General features: G+C 69.3%; 2 protein-coding genes across 2 annotated transcripts in view; one reads left to right on the forward strand and one right to left on the reverse strand.

Moving 5' to 3' along the window:
• The window catches only part of CHLNCDRAFT_135387 (hypothetical protein), a gene marked incomplete at both ends in the record, with an annotated part of 10,591 nt that extends 2,816 nt beyond the window's left edge, over positions 1-7,775 (forward strand). The window contains 20 exons of the mRNA XM_005846610.1: positions 61-114; positions 349-597; positions 650-926; positions 1,130-1,317; positions 1,516-1,602; positions 1,748-1,927; positions 2,153-2,348; positions 2,560-2,638; positions 2,781-2,991; positions 3,260-3,334; positions 3,577-3,712; positions 3,993-4,477; positions 4,690-4,776; positions 4,814-5,235; positions 5,483-5,675; positions 5,925-6,191; positions 6,406-6,480; positions 6,645-6,843; positions 7,059-7,183; positions 7,326-7,775. Of these exons, the coding sequence (XP_005846672.1) occupies positions 61-114; positions 349-597; positions 650-926; positions 1,130-1,317; positions 1,516-1,602; positions 1,748-1,927; positions 2,153-2,348; positions 2,560-2,638; positions 2,781-2,991; positions 3,260-3,334; positions 3,577-3,712; positions 3,993-4,477; positions 4,690-4,776; positions 4,814-5,235; positions 5,483-5,675; positions 5,925-6,191; positions 6,406-6,480; positions 6,645-6,843; positions 7,059-7,183; positions 7,326-7,775 (4,035 nt within the window). The remainder of the gene's footprint in view (positions 1-60; positions 115-348; positions 598-649; positions 927-1,129; positions 1,318-1,515; positions 1,603-1,747; positions 1,928-2,152; positions 2,349-2,559; positions 2,639-2,780; positions 2,992-3,259; positions 3,335-3,576; positions 3,713-3,992; positions 4,478-4,689; positions 4,777-4,813; positions 5,236-5,482; positions 5,676-5,924; positions 6,192-6,405; positions 6,481-6,644; positions 6,844-7,058; positions 7,184-7,325) is intronic.
• Positions 7,776-8,227: 452 nt separating this feature from the next.
• Positions 8,228-10,072, reverse strand: CHLNCDRAFT_135388 (hypothetical protein; the record flags this gene model as incomplete). The annotated part of the gene is made up of 4 exons (XM_005846755.1): positions 8,228-8,313; positions 8,588-9,143; positions 9,279-9,798; positions 9,948-10,072. The coding sequence occupies 4 exons, from the start codon at positions 10,070-10,072 to the stop codon at positions 8,228-8,230; spliced, it is 1,287 nt and encodes a 428-aa protein (XP_005846817.1).
• Between the last annotated feature and the right edge of the window lie 7,258 nt (positions 10,073-17,330).

The following is a 17,330-nucleotide window of genomic DNA, read 5'->3' on the forward strand; positions in this document are numbered from 1 at the left end:
CACGTGATGCCGCACCTGGCGGGCGGCCCGCGGGCGCCGCGCGACTTCCCCGCCTCCGAGGACGCCCGCACCTGCATCCAGATGCTGACGGCGGCGGTGCTGCAGATGATCCAGGTACCGGTGGTGGGGGGGCTGCCTGCCTGCCTGTGTGTGCGCGCGTGTGTGTGTGTGTGTGGAAGGGGGTGTAGGGGCGCCCAGCGGGGCCGTTTCCTGTCCTGCTCCTCGCCCTTTGCCCACAGCTAGCCCTCCCTCGCCCCCAACAGCACTCCCTGCCATCACCACATCCTCACTCCCCCACAACCACAACCGCCGCCCCGCCCCTCCTTTCTTCCCCGCCCCGCCCCGCAGGGCTGCGTGGACCTGCCCCCAATGGATTGCGACCCCGCCAGCCTGGCAGACTGCTACCAGGGCGCCGCCACCTGCGCAGACTACTTCTGGACGCTCTGCCTCGACAGGCGCGCCTGGCGGGGGCAGCGGGGCGGCTGGCGGGCAGGACACCGCACGGCTGAGCTACGTTGCCCTGGAGCTGCAGGCCCCTTTCCACCACTCCCAGCACGCATCCTATGCCCCGCCCACCCCTCCCACATGCCTCTCAAGGTCAAGGCAGCCCTCGCTCCCCGCCTGCAGGCTGCCCGCCGCCCGCACCCAGAAGAGCGAGACCGACCTCGACTTCCGCCTCCTGCTCTCCTCCCTGCTGCGTGACCTGCTGGCGGCAGCGCACCAGCCCGCCTGGCCCGCCGCCGCCTTCCTGCTGCTGCGCCTCGCGGCGCTGCTGCAGGGCGAGCGGGGGCTGCGCGCCCCCGACCCGCACGTGCGGCAGTACTGCGTGGACCTGCTGGCCAGCCTGGCGGCGCAGCTGTACGCTGACGAGGCGGAGGTGCAGAAGGATGGGGAGGCGCTGCGCGCGCTGGCGCAGGAGGGGGGAGGTGAGGTTGTGGTGTGTGTGTGTGTGTGTGTTGGGTGCCCGGTGGGGTGTGTGCCGGGAGGTGGAGGCGCGACCGGAGGCCCAGCCTGCAGCGGCACTCTCTCTCCCTCTGGCCCTGGGCCGCCCCCCTCCTTGGCTGTTTGCTGTCTGGGTGCTGCGACCTGCCCGCCCGCCCTGTGCCCTTCTGCTGCCGCGCGCCTGCAGGGTCTGGCGACGTGGGGGAGGAGGCGCCCCGCCTGCTGCTGCTGTACCTGGCCGACCGGCGGCGCGGCGGCCACGCCTCGTCCGCCTCCGCCCGCGCCTTCATGCTGTGCCAGGCGTTTGCCGAGGAGGTGACCAACCTGCAGCGGCAGGGGGCGGCTGCGGAGAAGCTGGTGGAGAAGCTGGTGCAGGTGGGCGGGCGGGTGGCGGCTGCGCTGGGCAGGGTGCTGCTCGGAGAAGCTCAGGAGTGTGCTGGTGTGGATGGGGGAGGGGCCTCGACTCCGGTGAGGGAACAGCTCCTGCCGGCGTCCTGCGCCTGCGCCTGTGGAGCTCAGGCTGAGGCGCGTGACCCGCGTCGCCGCCCTGCACGGCACCGTACCGCCCTGCAGTACCGCCAGCAGCGCGACGAGCTGGATGGGCTGGTCGCTGACGTGGAGGTGGATGCGGGGCAGGCGCAGCGCCTCATGCGCTTCGTGGTGCAGGCAAGCCGAGGCGGGCTGCTCGCGCGGCGGCCTGCCGCCTGCCCCCTCTGCCTTCTCATGCCTCCTGCCCTTCCCTCCCCACGCCCCGCGCCCCACCCTCCCGCACCCGACCCGTCGCCGCCCCCATCCACCCCTGCAGTCCAGCCTGGGCCGCGCGCGCAGCAGCATGGTGCAGTGGCTGCTGGAGTGCCTCAACCCGGCCACCCAGGCCCCCACGACCCGCTCCAAGGCGGTCAAGGCGCTGGGAGAGGTGGTGCAGGCGGACGCCCGCGTGCTGGACATTGCCAGCGTGCAGGCGGCGATGGAACGCGCGCTGCAGGTGCGGCGGTGGCGGCGGCTGGTGTGCGCCATGCCAGGGTGCACCATGGCGGCGGGGCGCGCAGGGCGGGGTGGCGGCGGCGGGCGGTGCTGCTGCTGCTGCCGCCGGCTGGGGCCTGCTGCCGGGCGCCCCATCTCAGCACAGCCGTGCCCTAGGCGCATCATGCATCGCCCCGTGCGCGCACACACACACACACACACACACACACACACACGTGCTGTGCAGGACGAGGCGGTGAGCGTGCGGGAGGCGGCGGTGAGCCTGCTGGGGCGCCACGCGGCGGCCAACCAGTCGCTGGCGCTGCGCCTGTTTGGCACGCTGGCCCGCGCCGCCACCGACCCGGGCACCAGCGTGCGCAAGGCCGCCATCAAGATACTGTGGGACAGCTGCATACGCGCCCCCGGCTTCCCGCGCGCCACCGGTGCGAGCGCGCGCCCGGCCGGCGGGCCTGGGTGCGGTCAGATGGCACTGGGCCGCGGCACTCGTCGGCAGCAAAGTCCATCGTTTGCATGCTGTGGCCAGACTCATACGTCTTGCCCCGGCTGTGGTGCTCGCCAGCAGCACCGATTCAGACCAAAACAGCCTGCCAGCTCAGCTCCGTCTTGCCCCGGGCTGCCCTCCCTTGGCTGCAGACGCGTGCAAGCATGTGCTGATGCGCAGCGGGGACCCGGAGGAGAGCATCCAGGACATGGTGGCCAAGGTGTTCCACAGGTGGGCAAGGGTGTGCGGGAGGAAAGGAAGCGCAGGGGAAGAAAGCGTGGCCCCCAGGCCCACTGCGCCGCACCCCTGCCCGCCCGCCCGCCTCCCCTCCCAGCCCTGCTCACCAGCCAGCGCGCGTCGCCCGCCGCCGCAGCCTGTGGTTCACCCCTCGGCTGGAGGCGGGGGAGGAGGGGGGCCGCGCCGTGGAGCGCAGCGCGGCGCAGCGTGCGCAGCAGCTCGCTGACGTGGCGCTGGCCGTCTACGAGGCCGGCGGCCGCGCCATCCACCTGCCCCTGGACCAGTCACACCCGCTGGTGGCGGTGCTGCGGGCGGCGCTCGGGGTGGGCGCGCGTGGCGACCTCAGGGTGCGCTGCCCGCCTGCCTGCCTGCCGGCCTGCCTGTCTGTTACACCCATAAGGGCCCAGCAAATGCTACGGTCTGTTACACCCATAAGGAGCCAGTGAATGCGATGCGCACAGCTGCGGTGCTGCTCTGCTCGGGCGGGGCGCCAGCGGCGGCGGCCTCCCTGTTTCCTGTTTTTCACCGCCGATGCCAGCGGTGCTGCGCCTCCGCTCGCTCGCCCCATGCCTCGCGCCACGCCTGCCCGCGCCTGCCCACCCCGAGTGCCCGCAGAAGGAGTGGTCTGCCGGGCGCGGTGTGGCGGAGGCGCTGCTGGACCTCTTCCTCACCGCACAGGAGACCTCGCAGGTGTGTGTGTGTGTGCGTGAGAGAGAGTGTGTGTAGGGGGAAGTGTGTGTGTGCGGCCCGCCCCCCAGCCCAGCGATGCAATGCCTGGCATCCAAGCATGGGGCTCCCACAAGGCGCCACATGGGCGGTGTGCAGTGCAGCGCCAGGCTGCAGTTGCCGCCCTCTGTCGCCTGCCGCTCCGTCCTGCGCCCGCTGTCGCTCGCCCCAGCGCCGCCCCGCCCCACCCGCTGCTGCCGCCGCAGTCGGAAGAGCAGGCCGGGTTTGGCCACCTGCTGTCGCTGCACGCGTTTGTGGTGACGGATGTGGAGCTGTGCATGCCGCCCAAGGACCGCGCCAAGTTTGTGCGCTCGCTGGCGCCCTACCTCAAGGTCTCGCCGGGTGAGGGGGCAGCATGCGCCGGCAGGAGGTGTGTGTGTGTGTGTGTCGATTTGTGGTTGGTGGGGTGGGTGTGGGTGTGGGTGGGGAGGCTGCATTGGGAGGGCTGGGCTGGTTTTGGGTTGCCTGAGGCAGCAGGTTGCTAAGGGTGAGGCTGCCCACACCTCATGCTCCCTGCTATGCCCGCAAGCAAGCAAGGAAAGGTGCCTCCCAGCGCCGGGCCCCCCAGCCTCCCACCCTGCCCCTCCCTCCCACACGCCGCACGCCCCACCCCGCCCCGCAGACGCCGGCGACGGCGAGGCGGGGCGGCGTCGTGGCGCCGAGTCGCTGCTGTGCGTGCTGAGCATCCTGGACGGCGTGCTGAGCCAGGTGGCGCGCTGCGAGGGCGCCACCCTGGCGGAGCTGCTCCCCGACCTGCACCAGCTCATCAACAGGCACCCCTTTGTGCAAGTGCTGGCCGCCGCCTGCTCCTGCCTGACCACGCTGGCGACCAAGGAGGGCGCGGCGGCGCGCCAGCTGGCCGCCGCCGCCGCCGTCTACGCCTGCTGGCTGCGCGAGCCGCCGCCGCCGCCGATGGGCGACCCTCAGGCGGCGGCGCAGCAGGCCGCGCTGCGCTGCCGCTTCCTGTTCATCCTGGGCCAGCTGTGCCGGCGGGGGGCGCACGTGCTGGAGGCGACGGCGCCAGAGGCGGGAGGGCCGCCGCTGGCCATGGCCGAGTGCCAGCGCATCTTTGTGCAGCACTGCGGCGCGGCGCAGGCCAACCTCAAGGTAGGTGGTGTGCCTGGCTGTGGGTGTGTATGTGGGTGTGGTGGCAGGCGGTGGGCACAGGGGTGGGCTGCGGGCCTCGCCCGCACGCCGCCATGGTGCCACGCGAAGCAGAGGCAGCAGGCAGCACCGGAGCAGCAGCATGGCGGCCCGTTGCTGCTGCCGCGCGCCGACCAGGCTGCTCCCCGCCGCCGCCGCCCGCGCGCCGCCCGCAGGTGGCGGAGGCGGCGCTGGGCGCGCTGGGCGCGCTCACCATCGCCCGCCCCTCCTTCATGGTCGACAAGCGCTCTCCAGCCAACCGCGTGATGAAAGGCGGCGCTGCAGCCCGGGGCCCCCGAGCTGCTCAAGCTCAAGGCCCTGTCAAATCTCATAGAGCTGCTGAGGGCAGACGAGGCAGACATGACGGCGGCGCAGGCAGACGGCGGCGGCGCTGGGCCCGGCGGCGGCGCTGCCCTCCCCGCCGTGGCCGGCGGCGCCGCCAAGCGGCGCGGCCGCGAGGCGGCGGCGGCGGCGGCCGAGGAGGCCGCGCAGGCGGCGGAGCACGCGGCCCTGGCCACTCAGAACGGGGAGGGCGACACGCTGAGCCAGAGCAGCAGCATACTGCAGGACAACTGGGACGCGGTGCTGGTACTGGCCACAGACACGGCGGCGGGGGCCCCCGCCTCCTCCCTCAGCCCGCCCGGCTCCGCAGGCGGCGCTGAGCTGGCGCCAGGCACCCACGTGCGGCGACGGGTGGTGGAGCTCATGGAGATAGTGCTGCGGTGAGTGTGTGTGTGGATGGGTGGCGGTTGAACGAGTGGGTGGGGTGGGGCCTGGCCGAGGACAGAGCGGGTGGGGAGCCTGTGTGGGCGGCCCTGCCGAGCCACCTGCTATTGATGTATCACGGCATGCCGGCTGGTGCGCCGTCGTCCCTCATTGCCACCGCCTCCCCCGCTCGCCCTGCCCTCCACCTTTGCCTCACACGCGCTCGCCCACGCCCCGCCGCCTCGCCCACCCACCCCCTTGCAGCGGCGGCCTGGTGGGCCCTTGGACGGCGGTGGCGCCGCTCATGGCTCTGGCCACAGACCCTCTGGAGGATGTGCGGGGCCGCGCGCTGCGCCTGCTGCGCCAGCTGTGCGACAAGCACCCACGCTACCTCGACGCAGACCGGCTGTGCGGCGGGGTGGTGAGGGCGTACCAGTTCAGGGCAGCGCTGGCGCAGGTGGGGCTGGTGGTGTGTGTGTGCAGCGTGTGTGTGTGTGTGTGGAGTGGCGGTGGTGGTGGCGCGATTTGGGGTGGGTTGTGGCGGCTATGCTGCTGCGCCTGCAGCCATGCTCCTGCTGCCCTGCCGCCCGCTGATGCGCCTGCCCCTCGGCTCAGAGGCCTGTGCCGCCCCCAAGCAGCTGAGCCCGACATCATCCCCTGCTCCCCTCCCCGCCACCTCTTCCCTCCCGGCCGCCTGCCCGCGCAGGCCAGCGGCGAGGGGCCGCGCGGCTGGGCGGGGGGCGCCCCTGCTCAGGCGGTGGCCGGTCTGGCCGCCGTCTACACGCACCTCATCCAACCCAAGTTCCAGCTGAAGGTCGACTTCCTGCGCGGCCTGCTCAAGCGCCTGCGCGCCGCCTCGTGCCTGGTGTCTGCCGGCGCGGCAGAGGCCGACCTGAGCCTGCTCGCCTTCTGCGCCGACTGCGTGGCGGGGCTGCCCTACCGGCGCGGCGACGAGCCGTGCATGGTGGTGCAGGTGGGTGGGTGGGTGGGCTGCGGGGAGCGGCCTGTGGGGCCAAGCTGCCTGCGGCAAGCCGTGGCGGGCAGGCCGGCTCGGCGGCTGTCCAGGACTGGGCCGGCTGCTGCGCGCAGTGCATGGTGCACAGTGCTGTGCCGAGCCTGCTGAGCCTGCTGCATCATGATGAGCATGCTGTGCCCTGCTGAGCATGCTGTGCTGACGGTGCGCGCAGGAGATCAACAGCATCGTGTGCCGCAGCGGGGAAGCGGTCAAGGAGGAGCTCAAGCGCTCGCTGTACGGCAGCGCGGTGAGCGGGTGGGGGTGTGGAGCATGTGGGGGTGGTGGTACTGGTGGTACTGGTGGTGGTGATGTGTGTTCTGAGGCTTGCAGCGCAGGTGCCTGCGGCCTGGCTGAGGTTGAGGCTGGCTGCCTGCTTCCACCTCCTCCTGCTCTACGCCCGCCTCGCTGCAGGCTCCCGTGGCCCCGGCGGCTAGCGCGGGCGCCGGCGCTGCCGCGGACGCGCCGCCGCCGCCAAGCGCTGCCCCATCCAGCGCTGTCGTCATGGCGCAGTGCAAGGCCAGCCTGGCGCTCTCCATGCTGCTGCTGCTCAAGGAGTTCCTGAAGACGGCCTACAGCGTGAACAGCGAGCGCATCGTGGCCTTCGCCACAGGTGGGCTGCGGCCGGTGGTGTGCGGGTGTGTGTAAGAGGTGGTGGTGGTGGTGGTGGTGTGTGTGTGTGTGTGTGTGTGTGGAGGGGTGTGGAGGGGTGCTGCTATGCTGCGGGCCTGGGCCTAGCTGCAGCAGGTGGCAGCGCGGGCCTGCCGGGCCGCCGCCTCTTTTGCTGAGCCAGCCCTCCCCCTCGGCCCCCACCTGCCGACGCCGCAGCGGGGGAGAAGCGCAAGGCCGAGGAGAAGGTGGCTGTGTCTGCGCTGGCGGGGGTGCCCACCTACCTGGACAAGCTGGACCTTGCGGCGCACAAGGACCCCGAGGCGATGAGGGCGCAGTACAAGGTGGGGGCGGGGGCGGTACGGGTCGGCGACGGCAGCGGCGGTACAAGCGGCAGAGGTGGCTCACTGCCTTTGCCCCCGGTGCATGCTGCGCCTCCCGACCGAACGACCCCCGGCTGTGGCCTGCCCCGGCCGCGCCCCGCAGCTCTTCAAGCAGCTGATGAAGCGCGATGCAGCCGACTATGGCCACCTGGTGGCTGGCGGCGGGCGCAAGGCGGGCCAGCGGGGCGGCTCGGAGGAGCCCGAGGCGCCAGGCAGCAGCGAGGGCGGCGGCGGCGACGGCGTGGCGTCTCCCGGCGACGAGCCCGGCGACGACCTAACCCCCGGCTGGATGGAGGGGCTGGGGCAGGCGCCCGCGGGCACGGGGCGCGGCGGGCGCGGGCGCGGGCGGGGAGGGCGCGGCGGGCGGGGAGGACGGTCCACCGGCCGCGGCGGGCGCGGCGGGCGCACCACCGGGGGCGGCCGGGGTAGAAAGAAGCGCAGGGTGGTGGGCAGTGATGGGGAGGAGGAGGATTCTGGGGACTCGGGCGAGGAGTACGACCCCCGCGCCACCAGCACCAAGAAGGTCAGCAAGCGGCTGCCCATGACGCGCTGAGGCGCGGCCCCGGCTGGCGAACCGCCCAGCACGCCCAACCGCGCAACGAATGCATGCACCTGTTTTGTAGCTGCTATGATCTTTCCTGTACCGTACTGCCCGGCCTCCTCTGCGGCCCTGCTCACCTGCCCTGCCCTGCTGCCTGCCTGCTAGCTTGAGAGCCTCGCTGTGAGCGTTCCTGCCGCCACTGCTCCTGCCTTGTGTGTGCTTTTCATGCACCAAAGATAACGATCTAGGCACACTGCAAACTCAATTTTCGTTCATCATCACTTGTGACCGATCACGCACAATCCAGGCACACACCGGGCTGGATGGCACATACCGGCCCGCTGGTGTGAACACATGCCCGCTCTGCCCAGGCGTTCTGCCCATGCAAGGCTCTGCAAGGGACGTGCTCGGCCGGCAGAGTGGGCTTGCTCCCTGCAGATTGGTACAACACAATACAATTACATTCACATTTGCAGGCCGTATCTTATGGGTATGTCGCAGGACAATGTATACGGCCAGCGTACAATGGCAAAGGCTGGAGTGCTGGCACCTGGGGGCACGCAAGGACAGAACTGTGAAGAAAGCAGGGACAGAGGTATAGGGATCGAGGTCGAAACAACGCCACTCAGACACCAGATCATGCTTGAGGTAGTACGGGCTGGGTGTGGTAACCCGCAGCCCTGGGCGCCGGTCCTTGAGCTGCAGCGTGGCTTGCATCAAAGCCGCATCGACTGAAGCCGCATCAACTGCAGATGGGTCACCGGCTGTCGCAATGGCTACATGCTGTAGCGGAGCGTGGTGCTCCGCCCACTGCCAAAACGCACACCACTCCGCTTCGCCGCCGCGCTGGCTGGCCGGCGGCTGCATGAAGGTGATGCGCTGCAGCTGCTCGGCACCGCCCAGGAATGGCAGGCTGTGCCGCACCAGCGGGAAAGTCGTCACCAACTGCTGCAGGCTGCGCTGCCAGGGCCCGATGGGCAGTGTGGCACTGCGCAGCAGCTCCGCCTCTTCTGCAGTTGGTGGCGCTTGGATTGCCGCCATTGGCCGCAGGTAGAGCCAGTTCAGCTGGCTCAGGGCCGCCAGAGATGGTAGGGCTGCGGACGCAGCTGGCATCCAGTCCAGGCACAGCCCTGTCAGCTGCGTGAGCTGCGCAAGGGCGCTGTCAAGGCTGGCAGTGAATGCGCCGGCAGGCTCCATGCGGCAATCAATCTCAAGCACCTCCAACCCAGTCATCTCTGCCAGCGTGCTGGGCAGTTCGCACGCTTCGAAGGCTGCATGTTGCAGCGCACTGAGCTGTGTCAGGCCGGCCATGCTGGCAGAGGTGTAGCCAACGCTGAAAAACTGGAGGCTGCGCAGGTTGCTCAGAGAGGCAGCAGCCAGCTGCAGCAAGGCGAGCGACAGGCTTGCAATTGGTTGCATTCAGGCAACAATACTACAGAGTCCTAGAGCTTGGCACATCCATGGCTGCAATCTCATTGTGACACATTTACCTGGGTCTGCCCCGGGCATTCTCACCTGGTGCGGCATTTCCGGCGTCGTATGTGACTCAATGCGCAGGCACGTGAGCGAGGCGGGCAGCGATACCGCGGTGTCCAGCTCCCACTCATAAGCGCCCAGATGCAGGCGCTGCAGCGAGGTGAGGCGCTCCAGGGTGACCCACGTCGTCAGCGTCAGCAGGGGTGCAAGCGTGAGATCCGTCAGGCGGGGCATGGCCGCGATCCAACCTCCGACCGTGACGTTCTCCTCAAACAGCACATCCAGCCGCTCCAGCCGCCCGCCGCAAACTGCCAACCAGCTGTCCAGCAGGGACATCAGCTCTGCAAGCTCAGTTTCGCTCAGGTTCTCGAGTCCCATGGCCACTTTCAGCCTGCCCACCGCCTGGCCATGCTGATGCAGCCACAACAGCAGCGCCTGGGCGGCACGCAACGTGGCGGCCCCGGCCCTGCCGTAGCTGCTGAACTCCACTTGTCGCACCAGCTCCGGCCTGGTGCTGATCTCAAACCAGCGGCGGCACACCAGGGCCGCCCTGCACAGCCTGCAGGCGCAGGCAGGGTCGGTGCGCAAGCGTGGGTGGCGACGGCGGCGGGTTGGTCGCCGGAAGGCGGGTGCTGCGGAGCCCGCGGCCAGGCTCTGCTCCCTCGCGTGCCGCAGCGCCGCCAAGTGTGGGCGGTCCAAGCTACTCACAGATCCTCCTGCTCGAGCTGGGAGAAGCATTTGGCCAGCAGGTCGTCTGGGAGCGAGCCGATCGTGGAGGCACCGGTTTCAAAATGCTGCTCCAGCTGAAGCTGGCGGCGCCTTCGAAGAGCCATGCTGTGAAAGGGGCTAGAGCTTGCAGCGCTGGGCAAAGTCTGCCCGTTCTTGTCCACGTGCCCCGCGCCTGTACTGGATCGGAGCTCCATCGTTGTGCCAAGCTGCTAGATTGTGCTCCAAGGTCTCGCTCCACCTGCACCACCGCCGCCGCCACACACTGACTTGACTAGCACCAGCAGCGGGCGCGGCATATATACAGCCAAGCCCCGCAAGCGTGCAAGCGAAGCGGCTGCAGGGTGAGCCGCTGCAGCGTGCATGTCGTCCTCCTGCCCGCCGCCGCCAACGCATGCCGCCGCTGCCTGTGTCACTGCCTGCGCGACCGCTGCAACGCCTTTGTGTGGCCGTGCAGGGGGGGAGTGCCCAGTGTTCCAGCAGCCATGAGCAAGAAGAACAATCAGAACACACGGCGCAACATGCACGCCGCGCGGGTGCAGCGGGAGAAGGAGGAGGCGGACAAGCGGGATGCCAAGCTGGCCAAGAAGCAGCAGCGCATCGCCGAGGCGGCCGTCAAGGGCGTGGCGGCTCCCAAGAAGCTAAAGAAGAAGCAGAAAAAGGGCCTGCGCATTAAGAAACACGTGGTGGTGCGGGTGAGCGGCGTGCCGCACGATGCGCGGGAGGCGGCAGGCCCCGGCCGGGCGCCACGGCCTGGCGGGGCCCGCCGTGCCCGCGCAGCACGCCTGCGCAGCCCGCGCCCCGCCCTCTCCAGCTCCCTGCGCAGCCCCATCCAGCCCTGCCTCATCCAGCCAGGCCTGACGCATGCCCGCCTGGCGTGCCGCCTCCCGCAGGGCATCAAGGTGACGGATGCGGAGAGCAAGCGCAAGATCAAGGAGGTGCTGGCAGCGGAGGAGGCGATGAAGGAGCTGATGATGGACATGGAGGGGCCCGGAGCAGATGCAGACCAGCAGCAGCAGCAGCAGCAGGACGGCGGCGGCGGCGTGGACGAGGGCGAGCGGCGGGCGCAGCGCAAGGTGGGCGTGGGCGGCGGCGCGCGCGTCAAGGCCAGCGGCGTCAAGGTCAAGGCCAAGGCGGGCAAGGCGGGCAAGAAGGCCAAGGCGGAGAAGATGGCGCTGGGGTGAAGGCAGCTTTCGCCCCGCTGCCGAGGCGGGGCGCCGTGCCGCCCGGCCGCTCCGCCCACATGCCTTGTGATGTACTTGCCTGCCTGTGTCTTCCCCTGCTTTGCCCTCTTGCTCTCTTCTCCCGCCTTGTTCTGTTTCTGATTCAATCGAAGCCTCCACGAAACTCAGAGGCACATGGCGCCACGCTGCGCCTTTCCACCCCCTCCTTTAAGGCTCACCACAGTGGCCCAGATAGCCAGAGATAACCTTGGAGGGCCTCCCTGTGGCTGAGGAGGGGCATTCCACAACCATGTAGCTCAGTGTGGGGGCAGCCAAGGCCCGTGCCCCTGCCCTGCGAACCTTTCCGAGCAGCGACAGGCAGGCAGCACCCTCCAGCCTCCGCCTGCGCCCCGATGGGGTCAGCCGCAGTCACGGCAGGGCCAGCTGCCCCACCGGCGGGGGCGGCCGGCGCGCCTCCCTCTCACCCCGCTGCGCGGGGCTGCCGCAGCCGCTGGCAGATGCGCTGCGGGAGCATGGCAAGCCCACGGACAGGGAGGTGGCTGCCGCCGCCACGGCAGCGCTGGCGGCCTCCACGTCTGCGGTGAGGCACAGCAGGACGGCTGTGGGGTACCTGGCTCGCGAGGCGCCGCTGCTGACCTGGCTGCCCATGCTGGGCTGTGCCGCGGCGGCGGCCGCGGGCATGGTGGCCGCGGAGGCGCGGCTGGTGTGGGCCGCCCTGGGCGGGCTCACCTCCTACTTTCTCACCATCTGGCAGGTGGGGCAGCCAGCCTGAGCAGCCGGGGCTGGCAGCCTTTGCTCTGGCTAGTGCAGCCCGCACGCAGCACCCCCTCGCCTCCCCCACCCCGCCTCAGCGGCCCCCAAGGCCCCACGTCGCCATTGCCGCTGTGCCGCAGGTGCTGGCGCCGCTGGTGCGCCGCTTCCAGGAGCTGCGCCACCGGCTGCTGGACCACGATCGAGCCGCCAAGCAGCGGCTGGACGCCGCGGCGGAGCAGCTCAAGCAAGCGGGGGCTGCTGCTTGGCGTGATCTGAGCCAGCCGTCTGGTGCTGCCTGAGGGCTCTCACTTCCTGCTGTGCATGCCAGAGCTCCACCGCTCTGCCTCTGCCACTGTGCCCTGCAGCCAGGCCAAGCGGGAGAGGAACCAGGCGGTGCAGGAGGCGGAGCGGGTGGGCCAGCATGCCTGGCCAGCCGCCTGCTGGCCTGTTGGCCAAGTCAGCGCCTCGCCCCTTCCTGGCGCACACTCCAGCTGACTTCTGGGTGCCCCCATTGGCCGCCGCAGGTCCTGCAGAAGCTGCGAGAGCTCAAGCAGTCTGCCAGGGCGGCGGCCCAAGCACCTGGCACCGGCAGCTCTGGCACCGAGGCTGAGGACTCTACGCCGCCGGCAGAGGGCTCCGCGCAGGAGTCGAGCGCCGACGACAGCAGCCCTGGCAGCCCTGGCGCTGATGGCAGCTGCAGCCAGCTCGAGGCCGAGCTGCACCGCCAGCGGGAGGAGTGGCAGCGGAAGGAGCAGGCAAGTCTGCGCCCTCGGGCCACGACCACAGCCTCCTGTTGCTGAAGAAAGAACTGACGCGGTTGCCAGCGCTCGTTCTCTTCCTACCGCCTCTTTGGTTACCGTGTTCCTGTGCCACCCGCCACCCGCCACCCGCCCCGCAGCGCCTGGCCGGCATCCTGAACAATGCGCTCAATGCGGCGGCGGTGCCGTCTGGCGCCGCAGACCTGTCCGCTGACCAGGACGCCCTGGACGGCTACGGCGAGCGAGCGGTGGACCGTGGGTGAGGCTGCACGCGGAGCGGGCAGAGGCAGTGGGGTGGGCGGGCATCTGGAGGATGGGGCCTTCGCGATTTGACACGGCTCACCTGGCCGCCAGGGCTGCTGCTGACATCAGGCGGCATGCCCTGCCAAGCTGCCTGCGAGTTTCAAGCCTCGGCGCTGCCTGCACGGTGGCCGCGACTGGCTTCCGCCTGCAGCAATGCTGTGGAGCTGGCCGGGGCGCTGCAGGCACGTGTGGATTCCCTGCGGCGGCCGGCGCTGCAGGCGGCTGCCAAGGAAGAGGAGGTGGGTGGCAGCGGCCGCCATGGTGCGCGTGTGTGGGCAGGCAATGGTGGTGTGCATGTGTGGGCCAAGGAGCACGGTTCTTGCCACACGTCACTGAGCCGTGCCTCCCAACACTCTCAGGGCAGCAGCCCGCCGTGCGTGTACCCAATGCAGAGGCCCCGCCCCAGCTCTCTCGCCACTGCGTGACGGCGCCCCCACCCTGCAGGTGCGCCTCCTGCGTGAGGAGCTGCGGGAGAAGAGCCAGGAGCTGGAGGCGGCCAGGGTGCAGCTGGGGACGGCCAGGCAGATGGCAGGAAGCTGGGCGGTCTGCAGCAGTACCTGCGGGACGTGGAGGACAAGTTGGCGAGGCAGCAGGCACAGCGTCAGCAGCAGCTGGAGGTGCTGAGCTCCGCGCCGGGCACGCCGGCGTGACCGGCTCATTCATTCATTCAGCACACAGACCGGCCGCCTCTTGCTCGAGGGCGGCCCACTTTGGCCTGGGCAGCCCGGGCCGCCCTCCCCCCCGGGCGCATGTTCGGTGTTGGAGGGGTGCGCCCAGCGATAGGGGGCCCCTGAAGGCATGCGCCGAGGCCGGGAAGCGTGGTTCGGCGCTGCTGCACGCTTGGCGACTTGAACAGAACCGCGTGCCGCCGAGCTGCGGCCGCAGTTTCCGGCCCACAGTCTACGGCCGCAGCCACGGGACTCGGCGGCACGGCGTTTGGGCCCAAGCTTGCTGCCGCCGCCGCCGTGCCCGGGGGGCAGCGCGGCGGCGGCGGCGGCACGCTGCGACGCCCCCGAGCCACCGAGCTGCGGCCGTAGTTTCCTGCCAGAAGCCCACGGCCACAGCCACGGGACTCGGCGGCACGGCGTTTCGGTCCACGGCTTGCTGCCGCCGCCGTCGCAGGGGTGCTGCCTGCGGCGGCGGCGGCACGGCGTTTGGGTCCACGGCTTGCTGCCGCTGCCGCCGCCGCAGGGGTGCTGCCTGCGGCGGCGGCGGTAGCGCACGTGGCAACCCCCCGCGCTTCCTTGCCTCCCATCCACCGGACCCCGTCCTGCGCTTCACTTTGTTTCGGGAGGGGCTGCTCACTGCTCATTGCTCATTGCTCATCGCACACTGCTCAACGCTCATTGCCCTATATCCCACCCAGCCGCAGGACTCTACTGCCGCCCGCGCCCCGCCCCATCTGGCCGCTTGCGCGCCCCATCCCCCCTCGATGGGGCCCGCCCACACCGGGGCCTCCCCCCTCCCGCCCACTGCTTTCTCAACGGCCCCGAGCCGGGGCTGCCCTCATTGCATACATAGTGCGCCTTTCCCTGCTTTTCTAGTGACCTAGCGTTCCGCACTGCCGTTTGGCCAGCCCATGCTCCCGTACCGTTGCGTTTCTCCCCAATGCGCCATGCCACTTTGCCAGTCATACACACGTTTCGATGCGTGCCCTGTCAGCTGCTTGCGTTGCATGTCGCCTTGCTCCACCCCTGTTTTATTGCTTTCTCTGCTTTCGCCCGGTTCCCGTCCCGTTTCGGCGGGGAGTCTATGTTGCAAGCTAGTTCTTGCTTTACCAGACTTTAAGCCCACACAAGCAAGCTCAGCGCCAATCCAAGCCAATTCCTTCGGGAACGCCTAATAGAATCGCCAAGGCTTCGGCACAGGCCTCCCCGGGACCCATTCACTACTAGTGGGGGGTACTGCACTTGGCGCGTCGGGCAGATCAAGTAATGGTCTAAAGCTAGACGTTAAAACCGGGAAGTGAAGCTTGTGGAGGCTCTTCCCCACCTTTACCTTTACCTTTACCTTTACCTTTACCTTTACCTTTACCTTTACCTTTACCTTTACCTTTACCTTTAACCTTTACCCGGGCAAAGAACCCGGCGGGCGGCCCCGCGGCTCGGGCAACAAGCACCAGAAGGAGGCTGGGGCAGCAGAGGGAAGCATGCAGGGGTAGCGGGGGGCAGCAACCGGAAAGGGTGGAGGGATGCATGAATAGAGGCGAGCTGGTTGGTTCGACACCGCAGTTTTCCATAGATCCTGAGCTCGCTTCAACTGTTAGTGCCGGTTTACACCAAGGCGGAGATGTTCATGAGGTCGGCAGGGCCGCAGCAGGTCAACAGTACGGTATATCGTGTTCAGTGGCACAACTGTCAGAAGCTCTTGTCGCAGGAAGGCAGTGCCGACTGAAGGATCTTGATACTCCAGGTTTGGCGGAAGAAGGGGAACTGGATGCCGGCATTGAAGAAGATCTCGCCCTGCCACTGCAAGCGAAGATTCATTCAGCACACAGCCCGGCCGCCTCTTGCTCGAGGGCGGCCCACTTTGGCCTGGGCAGCCCGGGCCGCCCTCCCCCCCGGGCGCATGTTCGGTGTTGGAGGGGTGTGCCCAGCGATAGGGGGCCCCTGAAGGCATGCGCCGAGGCCGGGAAGCGTGGTTCGGCGCTGCTGCACGCTTGGCGATTTGACCAGAACCACGTGCCGCCGAGCTGCGGCCGCAGTTTCCGGCCCACGGTCTACGGTCGCAGCCACGGGACTCGGCGGCACGGCGTTTGGGCCCAAGCTTGCTGCCGCCGCCGCCGTGCCCGGGGGGCAGCGCGGCGGCGGCGGCGGCACGCTGCGACGCCCCCGTGCTGCCGAGCTGCGGCCGTAGTTTCCTGCCAGAAGCCCACGGCCACAGCCACGGGACTCGGCGGCACGGAGTTTCGGTCCACGGCTTGCTGCCGCCGCCGTCGCAGGGTGCTGCCTGCGGCGGCGGCGGCACGGCGTTTGGGTCCACGGCTTGCTGCCGCTGCCGCCGCCGCAGGGTGCTGCCTGCGGCGGCGGCGGTAGCGCACGTGGCAACCCCCCGCGTTTCCTTGCCTCCCATCCACCGGACCCCGTCCTGCGCTTCACTTTGTTTAGGGAGGGGCTGCTCACTGCTCATTGCTCATTGCTCATCGCACACTGCTCAACGCTCATTGCCCTATATCCCACCCAGCCGCAGGACTCCACTGCCGCCCGCGCCCCGCCCCATCTGGCCGCTTGCGCGCCCCATCCCCCCTCGATGGGGCCCGCCCACACCGGGGCCTCCCCCCTCCCGCCCACTGCTTTCTCAACGGCCCCGAGCCGGGGCTGCCCTCATTGCATACATAGTGCGCCTTTCCCTGCTTTTCTAGTGACCTAGCGTTCCGCACTGCCGTTTGGCCAGCCCATGCTCCCGTACCGTTGCGTTTCTCCCCAATGCGCCATGCCACTTTGCCAGTCATACACACGTTTCGATGCGTGCCCTGTCAGCTGCTTGCGTTGCATGTCGCCTTGCTCCACCCCTGTTTTATTGCTTTCTCTGCTTTCGCCCGGTTCCCGTCCCGTTTCGGCGGGGAGTCTATGTTGCAAGCTAGTTCTTGCTTTACCAGACTTTAAGCCCACACAAGCAAGGGAGGTGGCGGGACAATCAGCGATCGTGGGTGCAAACACAGGCAGCCCAGCGAGTCAGCCACTGCCAGGCGGTGCTAGGTAAAGGTAAAGGTAAAGGTGGGGAAGAGCCTCCACAGGCTTAACTTCCCGGTTTTAACGTCTAGCTTTAGACCATTATTTGATCTGCCCGACGCGCCAAGTGCAGTACCCCCCACTAGTAGTGAATGGGTCCCGGGGGGGCCTGTGCCGAAGCCTTGGCGATTCTAATAGGCGTTCCCGAAGGAATTGGCTTGGATTGGCGCTGAGCCGGTCAGCTATGCCGCGTTTGTCCTCACAAAGTTTCGACATGGGAGGAATCGAACCTGTGCCCTCTCGGAGGGTTTAGACACTGGTGCTGCAAACTGAGCCTCGAGCCTCCCTGCCTTCTGCCCTGCTGCTGCATCCCCGGCGCTGCACATGCGCCTTGGCCCAAGCCTGCCCGCCGCCATGGCTGCTACTGTGCTGGCTGGCAGCAAGCGGCTCAAGGGTACTGGGATCACCCTTGGGCCCGTCCTCAGCCCCAGCGAGCTGCGCGAACGGGAGGCGCGCAGGCAGCAGCAGCCACAGCCCACCCCGGTCCCGCCCCAGCCTGGCCGACAGCGCCGTGCGCAGCGCTCCGCCCCGCCAGCAGCCGCTAACGCGGCAGCACGGAGGCGCGGCGAGCAGCCGCCGCCGCCACCGCTTGCCGGCGGCAAGGTGCAGCAGCAGCAGCAGCAACCACCACCGCCG

The sequence above is a fragment of the Chlorella variabilis genome (assembly GCF_000147415.1).
Source record: "Chlorella variabilis unplaced genomic scaffold CHLNCscaffold_13, whole genome shotgun sequence".
In the NCBI taxonomy this organism is placed as follows: domain Eukaryota; kingdom Viridiplantae; phylum Chlorophyta; class Trebouxiophyceae; order Chlorellales; family Chlorellaceae; genus Chlorella; species Chlorella variabilis.